This window comes from Corapipo altera, unplaced genomic scaffold, assembly GCF_003945725.1.
Source record: "Corapipo altera isolate COAL_440 unplaced genomic scaffold, ASM394572v1 360, whole genome shotgun sequence".
Lineage (NCBI taxonomy): Eukaryota > Metazoa > Chordata > Aves > Passeriformes > Pipridae > Corapipo > Corapipo altera.
The window spans coordinates 845,496-855,278 of record NW_020885015.1 but is presented as its reverse complement, the minus strand read 5'-3'; the positions used below and the strand labels follow the sequence as shown (position 1 = coordinate 855,278).

General features: G+C 36.1%; 1 protein-coding gene across 1 annotated transcript; it reads left to right on the top strand.

Moving 5' to 3' along the window:
* The first annotated feature begins 43 nt into the window (after positions 1 to 43).
* On the top strand, positions 44 to 9,423 carry HENMT1 (HEN methyltransferase 1). The gene is made up of 7 exons (XM_027667624.1): positions 44 to 151; positions 1,618 to 1,730; positions 3,249 to 3,383; positions 3,804 to 3,986; positions 5,521 to 5,698; positions 7,210 to 7,446; positions 7,998 to 9,423. Exons 2-7 carry the CDS (start codon positions 1,657 to 1,659, stop codon positions 8,130 to 8,132), a joined length of 942 nt encoding a protein of 313 aa, XP_027523425.1. The 5' UTR covers positions 44 to 151; positions 1,618 to 1,656; the 3' UTR covers positions 8,133 to 9,423.
* Positions 9,424 to 9,783: the final 360 nt, after the last annotated feature.

Here is a 9,783-nt window from a genome sequence, read left to right as displayed (position 1 = left end):
CCTGGGACACCAGGGCACTGGCCCCGACTTACAGGGGGGCCCTGGGCCCAAAGGCCCAAAGTTCACGCGAGTTATTAAATTTACACCTCCTCTGTACAAACAACGCTACCAGTTCGTCAAAGATTTAGTGGAGAAATACAAACCTAAGAAGGTTGGTATGTTTTGTTGTCTCTCTAGGTTATAAATTTGAAAAGAAGTTGACACTTCATATCTCAGGAAGACAAAATGCACAGATAACCTTTTGACTCAATTACCAAGCTCAATTACAATTTTGGATGAGCTGCTGTTAAAACTGAATTGGTGAAAATGTGTTGTTTTTCAGGGATGCATATAATTAATGTTACTTGATGGGAAGAGGAGACTATTTAAATGAGAGAAATGCCTTAGCCTGTTGTGGAGAGTAGTGGGCATTCTGGTTTTAATTTAAAGCTGAGTAATTCAGTTCAAGCTGCTTTCATCACAGTTGGGATTTGCTTTCTAGAGTTGGTTGTTCCCTATGCAGTATCAGGTTTGCCTCATCATTCACATGACTGTTCTCAGTTGAGAAGTGACACTGAGAGTGTGGGATTATGTGAGGCTCACTCATCTCCACTTGCTTAAGATCTTGTGACCCTTTCTTGTGTTGTCCATCTCAATATACCAGAACTCTTGTTTCAATACTACTTGGGAAAGTTAAATTAATTAAATTATGTACTGTAGTGTTTGCTCTTTTCTAACATGTCCTCTCCCTTTCCTCCCCCAGAAGAAGTTCCCAAATCTGCAGTGTTTAATTCTGAAACTGATGCTAATCTTTTAGGGGGCATGCAAGAAAATGATGATAAATGCACCTGCAGTGCACTTAAATAATCATAATTCTGGTAGCTAATAAAAATCTATGAGGTCATGGCACTGTAATATGCTTTTAAATAGAACATATTCACCAGTGTTGCATCTGTATTTAAAGATTTGAATTTTCTGATTTAGGATGTGGAAGGGGTGAGAGGGTAAACTTTCTGTTTACCCATGGGGTAGAGATAAGCTGGATAGAAACAATTCAGGATTTTCACAGGGAGAACAGCAATGTGCTTCAACCTCAACTGAGCCTGAGAAAGAACAGGGTGGGTTGGTTTGTATACCCAGCTATCTCTTAAGCTTACAGAAAAGAATATCTATTATTTGATTTTGTGGTCTGAATATCCCCAGAGTTCCCCACTTAACACTAGACTGAGCCTGTAAACTTGTTTTGTGCAGATTCTTTGCTGGTAACTTGGCTGCTGGTGAGCCTGTTTTCAGAGCAGTCCAGTGAAAAGCAATGGTGAATGTGAAAATTGCTATAGCTTTGGTACTTAAAATCATACCTTACTGTTATTCATGTGGAAGACATTTTCCAGTGTCAGTGGGATGTTCTACATGTACTTTTTTATAAGTGTAATAACAAAAGGTTAATTCTTTTAAAAAAACCTTGCAGGATGTTCATATACATTTTTTAAAAAGAAAAAACCGTGTAGTTTTGGTTGTGAAATGCTTTATCATTAAAAAGTTATTTTGATGTAAATATGGACTTTTAATTTTATTAAAATCTCTGAAATTGATTGGAAATATATAGCATTTACACATTGTTTAATATATAATTTACAGGTGGCAGATTTAGGATGTGCTGACTGCAGGCTTCTCTGGATGCTGAAATTCTGCAGTTGCATTGAAGTGTTAGCTGGGCTAGATATCTCTGCAAGTGTAATGGAAGAGAAAATGTAAGCTCTTTGATTTTGTTTTAAGGTTTGTATTTGTCTTGATGTAGTGGTTGACTGTGGCTGGAGGCCAGGTACTCACCAAAAGCTGCTCTGTCACTCCTCTCAGGGAGAGAAAATACAATGAAAGGCTCATGAGTTAAAGGGCAGGGACAGATCACTCACCAGTTACCATCATGGGCAAAACAGACTTGACTTGGGGAAATTAGTTGAATTTATTATCAAAATCAGAGTAGGATAATGAGAAGTATGGCAAATCTTAAAAACATCTTTGCCCCCACCTCTCACTCCTTACCGACTTTAACTTTATTCCCTCCCCACCAGTAGCACAAAGAGGCAGGAATGGGGATTACAGTCAGTTCCTCACATGTTATTTCTGCTGCTGCTTCATCTTCGAGGAGAGGAGTCCTTCCCCTGCTCCACCATGGGCTTTCCCTCAGAAAAGCCACCTCTGGAGCTCCCTGATTAGCAAAACCTTGCCACGGAAACCAAATACAAGTGGAATGTTGCATTACTGCTTGTAGAGGTTTTAGAGTTAGGGTAACTGCAGAAATACCAGCTGGCAGTTGAAGAGCTCTCTGTCGGCCTTGGTTACATTGGGTCTGTGCCTGGGGCCCCCTGGGCTGTGGGTGCCCATAATGTCACCTAATGTAGCCAGAGGTCTGGATCATGGAAAGGCCCTGAAGGTGTGCACACCTGAGACATACACTGTTTGTAAAGGCACTAATGCATTGTATTAGTTTTCACTTTATGCTTACTATTGTCTTCAGAAAGATCAGTTTGGATCTTTTTTGAAATGTGCATGTAACTCCTTTAGTCACCGTGGTGGGGACTTGGTTCTTGTTTATTTTTTTGTAATGGAAAGCTTAGCTCAATGTGTGGTGTCTGGTTTAGAAGCCTCTAAAATGAGAGGTTTATATGATCTTTGAAGCATTGGTCAGACTGGTGAACATAAATTTCTTTCTTGGAAGCTCACTAATACAATTTCAGTGAATATGTAGGATCTAGATGCTGATGTTATCACTTGCTCTTTCTCAAGAATGAAGAGAAGTAACCTTTTATATTTAACATTTATTGTGTATTTTGCCTAATGCGGTATTTCAGAATGAAATTTGCAGATATACTTTGGTTTCTCAGTGTCTTTCATTTGGAAAAAATAGGTAATATGTGTGCCTAAAACTTCCCCCAAAACCCTGCAAAGTGTGTCTAAATCAGACTTATTGTGTGTCTAGAGTTGAACTACTATCAGAACTTACAAGTGGCTTTCCAAGTGACTTGAAAATGTAGTGGAAATTTTTGTAAACATTAAGGACAGCTTCTGGATTAATTTCTGCTCTTTCTGTCCTGTTGTAAGTAGCCATGAAAAGTGTTTGTATTGGATATTCTTTTTTATATCCACATAAAATAGTTAACCTTTTTGAGATTCATGAGATATCTATGTAGGGTGTTTACTAGTTCATTTACATGTAAAATTTTCCTTAAGGTCCTTTCTGTAACATCTTATTTTTAATACCTTTGTAGGCATACGTTGTCGCCTCTTCCTTTTGATTATTTGCAACCATCTGAAAGATCCCTAACTGTTACCTTGCATCATGGTTCAGTGGCCCATAAAGATCCTTGCATGCTTGGTTTTGACTTGGTGACATGTATTGAACTGTGAGTATTAGGTCAATGCTCTACATTTTTCTAAGTTCATTAGAGTTCAGCTTGGAATTTTGTCCATGCTCCAAACAGACTTGATCAAACCTTTCAAGCAGAAGAGTAGAAGTAGAAAAGTAGCAAATAGAAGAGCGGCATCCTCTAACTTGTGCTTAAATTAGCCATACTAAGCTGTTCAAGTGGTGCTTGCATATGGTGGGAGAAAGATACTGATGAAAAATTGCAAAATGCAAGAGGAGATTTGGTCAGACAAAACCCCTGTGTGGCCACTTGGCCACAGTGCCACTGCTGATATTGCAGAGCTAGGTGTAAAATTACAAATTACAGATATGGGTTTGGCTTTTTTTTTTTGGCTAGTTGTTAAGATTAAAGTATCATAGGGTTTTTTAAACACAGACATCAATTTACTCTTTTTAGAATAGAACACCTGGAAGAATCAGAGCTGAAGAAATTTCCTGAAGTGGTGTTTGGTTTCATGGCTCCAAGCATGGTTGTGATCAGTACTCCAAATTCTGAATTTAACCCTTTGCTTCCAGGAGTGGTGTTACATAGGCATCCAGATCACAAATTTGAGTGGAACCAAGCGCAATTTCAAAGCTGGTAAGCTCACTGAACATGTATGCTGACAGCTCTGAGTGCCCCGGAGTGTGAGAAACAAATGGCATTTTCAGTATGGTTCACATATGTAGTTTGCTGTCAGTGAAGTGTCACCTCCTGACTTGGTGAAATGTTTCTTTGCTGTTAAGAGTAGTTAAGCATGTTCTGTGGGCTTTATGTTTTATGATGCTGGATAGGTTGGCTTGCTCTTACTGTAGCTGCTCTGCAGAAAACATTTAAAACTTTTACCTACCTTTTCGTGTATCTTTATTACAATTAATGCATTTGAAGTGTAAGGTTTTAATTAGCCTTTTTGCATATAGAAATGCTTTATAAAACCCTAAGAAATGTCCTCAGTATGTACATGCAAAGTGCTCAGTTAGTCCTGACCTTTCTGTAAGTGTGTGCAAGCAGTTATGGAATAACCATAGAGCAGGGCATGATGGATAAAATTGAGGATAGTTTGGTGTATCGTGGCACAATGAAATGCAAAATATGTACATGACAGAGGGTTACATGAAATCTGTCTTACTCTTAGTGTCGGTAGGTGTAATAGAAATAAAAGCAAGAGGGATATGTGTCCTGTGATAACATTCAACTGTCAAGCAGTTGTGGAAGAAACTGTATCTTGGAAGCTTTGCCCCTTAAATTATGTTGTTTCTGCCATAGACTTTGAAGTATCCAGTCACTTTTGAGTATGTAGTTTTGCAAAGCTTGAAGCATATATTTTTCCCTACATAAGGATACTAAAACCTGCCTGCATTATTAGTAGAGACCATTTTTATGACTTTAAGTAAATTTAGATTGTGCTTTTTGCTATATGTGAATTAAAAATATTGATATCACTAAACGAGTGATTTTTTTTTTTAAGCTGTAAACACAAAGTCTTTGTGTTGTGAAGTATAAGTATTGCAATATTCTCTAAAATACATGGGATGTTAATTTAGTTTATTACTTTCTCATGGAGAATGATGCAGGTAGATAGTGCCATTTTAGTTCCCTGCCCCATCCTTTTGTTCACACTGGCTGATGTACTACAAGATGGTTTTCATTTAGATGTCACGTACCCTGTTGTAACCTTTATTAGGTAGACTTTACTCTTTATACATATACAACAAACTCTTTTATTTTCCCTATTAACTGGTCTCCTGGGGTTTTGGGTTGTGTATATTTTTTATGAGTTCTTCTCAAATAACTTTGTTCTTGAAAATCAGTAGGTTATAGCTCACTTCTAATATATTTAAGTTGGTGACTAAGCAACTGTGACCATGAACTTTCTATGCACGCAGTTTAGAAATAATGGTAATGTTTGGATGCCTAAATTACTGATACTAAGTGATTCAGACTGTGGTAGGCATATGATTACAGCTCTGATACAGCAAGTTTTGACAGCACTTATCTTCAGGCATGTGAATATTGTTAGGGAAATTGGGCTCAAGCATTCACAGGCTCAGGGTCTTGCTTCTCCTTGAGAATGCATCTTTATCACATGAAAAGATGAATATTTCATACGATTGGAATAATTTGTCTTTCTTAGGGCTCTGGAGGCTGCTAGATGCTATGATTACTCCGTGGAATTTACTGGTGTAGGGCACCCACCAAAAGGAATGGAGAATGTTGGGTTTTGTACCCAAATAGGTGTGTTTGTTAGAAAATATCCTCAAACTGGTGGATCTGTTCAGTATGAGAAACCCACTGAAGCAGTTTACAAAACAGTAAGTATTACTTTCTTCATTTAGAGGTATAAATAAACAGTAAAATTGTCTATGACTGCCCGTGAAAGTGTTGTTACCATGGACTACTATTGCTATCCAGTCTTAGCTCTGATTGTCACACACCATCAGATCAAGAGAGTCTCATTCTATGATTTGTGTTTCTAATTGTATAAAGGCCTTTAACTTTTAGAATATTTGCTAAACAACACTGTGGATAATCATTCTTAACATACTCTTATCCTTAGAATGAAAATTTTCAATTCTGCCAGGTATACTATTTTTATAGTTTTTCCTCTAGTCATTCATTTCATTTATTAGGTGGTTGTTGGCAATTACACATATCTTTCAGATTCATAAAAAATAAAAGCAAAAAAGGCATTTCTAGCTAAATGCCTTGTGGTATAAATCAAATTTTTTCAGAGACAACATGAAGTAATAATTCAAAAATAAATATACTGGGTTTTTTCTTTTTCAATTTTATGAGGCCTTGTTTCAGTGAACATACATATTCAGTTCTTTGTGTAAAAATATGTATGTATCTTGAAATGACTTGTGACCTGAACTGAAACACAAATATATCTTCTGTAGTTTCCAAGCCATAAAAACATTTGTGATTTCTGTATTTCAAATTTCTATACATGTGAAATGTCACTTATCATCTACTGCCATTAATAAAATCTTGAAGTGGTCTGGGAATATGGAAGTATGTCTAGGTGATGGACATGTACTAGAAATTGCTTTCGTTATCTCCTGTAACAGGGCCATTAAGGAGGGAGTTTTGACATTGATATTCCTTTGAGTTTAAACAAGAGTGTTAATCTCCTGCGTTTCTTATCAAACTAATTTTTATTATGTAACTAATTTACGGGAATAAATCAATACTTCAGGATGAAGTTGAAAAGTAGGAAATAATTACAGACAGTGGAACTTCATTGGTACCCTGTTGATATAAAGCACTTCCTGGTAAGCTGGTGGGAATGAGTTTGTCTGTCTAGTTTCCTTAATTACCTCAGAGTATAGCTCAGTGTAGAACACACAAGTTCACATATTTTAATGTCACAATTTATTTTTAGCATCCCCTGCAGCTGTGAAAGCATATTTAATGTTTTATTCTGAAAACAGAATAAATGACATGCTCTAGTCCTGGTTTCCAGATGACAGTTCAGAAGTAGTTTAGAACTGTCACCAGCACCTCATCATGAGTAATGTGAAAAGTAAGAGAATTATTAAAAAGAACTAAGGAATTACAGGACTTCACCTTGCACATTTTATGAGTGTAGCTTGCAGGTATAAGCCTGTTTTTGGGGGGTTTAAATTCCATTAACTGGCATTGTAGTTGTAATACATAAAATCAACTCAACTAGTTTTTGGTATCTGAAAATGTTTAATAAGCAAAACAGGATTAAATAAAAAATTATGTTCACATTTTAGAGGGTTTTTTTGATAGCAAATGTTAAACTCTGACCCTGTGATACTGATAAACATTTTATGTGTTCTTGTATGTTGTAAAGGTCTTCAAAGCAGTGTATCCAAGTCTGAAAGATGAGAAGTACTTGCAGAATGCAGTTGTCAGTGAAGTTATTTTCACAGCCCAAAACATTAAGCACCATTTAATGTCAAAACATGAGGAGTACGATGATGATCCCGAAAGAAAATCTGAATTCCAGCCTTCAGTCAACTCTTTTTCAGACTATCTTGGAAAACTGGTTGTTGATAAAACCATGGAACCATTTGTCAATGGAAATGAGGTCTGTATACCTCTTGCAGCAATCTTTTCTTTTCCCAAAGTGAATCAACTGTGTGGTACCTTTGAGAAGTTATGCGAACTCATTGCTGGCAAGGTCACACTGAGCAGTGATGGTTCTGCTGTGGTGTTCAATACTGAACATGAAACTGAGGAGGATTAGATCACAGATTCCTTATACAAAGTTCAGTTAAAGTAATTAAAGTGGTTTTTTAGTAGCTGTCAAATGGTGTGTGCTGTATGCTAACCAGAACATACAGTCTTTTCTAAACCTCTCCTCGGTGGTCAGCACCTCTCCTATGGAATGAAGACAAAACCAGCAGTAACTCACAAGGGTTTCATGTAGACTATCAGAGGGTAAAAGGAAATAATTAATTCCCATGAAGAAAATGAAGTATTTCTGTTTGCTTTCTATTACCTTATTGTAGCTATCATTACTAGATTATTTTTTATCTCTTGTTAGCTCCCAGAGTAGTTGATGATAACATGTATTATGTTGTTGTGCTGAATAATGTGAGTCAAACATTGGATTAAGGCAAGTTTTTTTCTTACTAGAATGAAATTTATAGATGCCTTCTTCAAGATGAGCACATCCTCAGCCTTGATGAAAACCAAATGTTGTTCCAGATGAACAGTAATATGAAAGTGGTATTGTTGACTGTTCTGGTTTTTAAAGAAAAAAAAAATTAAGAAGTGCTATACTTGTGAATGCTAATCTGGCCCTGATGTACCTGAAAATTTTCTGTGTTTTCATGTGCAGCTGTTATGCAAAACTGTAAAATCCAAACAGAGTAAATGAAAAAAAATTCAAGAACAATCCATACCCCAGTAATGGTTTTGCCTTGGTATATTAATTGTGTGTATGCAGCAGCGGTATATAAGTGGGGCTTGTTTTCAGTCACAAGATGTTTTCCTTCTAGATTAGAAAAAGATCTTGTATCTAAATGACGCATTTTCCTTGTAACATACATGTTGCTAAAACAGTGTGAAAACACAGTAGTAGAAAAAGCAAAACATTTAAAAAAAGAAATCATTAACTGGAAAATTTGTTTGCTGATAAGACTTGTCATTTATTCTATAAGGAATCTGTTGACTCATGAAACAAAGAGAAAAAACAACAACCACAAAAGAAATTCTAGGATATTCTGGTGAAGTTTTGGAAAAAATTGTCTTCCTTCTTGACTGAAGTTAGTTATATATGGTACAGTTAATTCTCTTAATCCTTACTCTTCAAATAATTGGTTACTAAACTGATCTGAGTGCCAAATAGTTTGTGCTATAATTAGCTGCAATTTTCACCAATCTAGATTTTTTTCTTAATTTAGGAACAGATACTCAGTGCAGTACCAGAAAGCTTGGTTATTTTGGATGCATAACTGAGAAGAGAAATACATACCACAGTTAGTTCTTTTAAAAAATAAGAAGGAAATTTATAAAGTTATAGAAACCGTATGAAAAGTTTTTAGTAGGTCATTATACTCAACTGAGGAGGATTAATTTTGTCATTTGCAGGGTGGGCAGGGACTACACCCAGTGCCCTCACTTTCCCCGAATACTGCTAGTTTTGGAGTTTGCTTAATAAATTAACCTCCTAGTATGCCTGTCACACAAAGGAAAAATCAGTTTTAATGTAAGACTGACACACTACTTTTCCTCTCCAGGAGGCAGATAAATAACTGTACTAGTAACAGTGCCATTAAATACTTTGTGGTCTGGAGAGGGAGTTTAATAACCTGCAGGGGTAAAGTCTGAAAAGAGTAGAGAAACTGAAATGGACACAAACTTCCATTTAAGTTTGTAATTTTTTGCATTTTAAAAAAAGACATAATTGTTTAGGAACAGTTTCCAAGCTGAAGACATGAGTTTATTGAATGTCTGAGAGATTTGCATTTAAATACAGTAAAAAAAACCCCATAACCCACCCACACATCCTGAACAGTTTACTATATAGAAGTCTCCAGTATTCGTATAACACAGTTTACAAAAAGGAAAATACAACACCTAAATATGAAGGTTATATTCCACGTAAAATACACACAACTAGAGAATCACTTCGTGAAGAGTTGTAACTCAAGTCAGAAGAATAAATTACTAGGATACAATTTTATTAGAAGCTGGATTTCTGTGTCAACTTCCCTAAAACATCTGCTCAGGCAAGAAAATAATTATTCCTAGTAAAGAAAGTATCTAATCTATGACAATTAGCTGTGTCTTTTAACATAAAACACAAATCTGGGCTATGGAAATTCCCTTGAGAATTACATAAGTAGCTGTACAATGTTTTTTAAAAGTCTGTTTTCCTCAAACTATATGTAGTTTTCCTCAAACTATATGTAGTTTT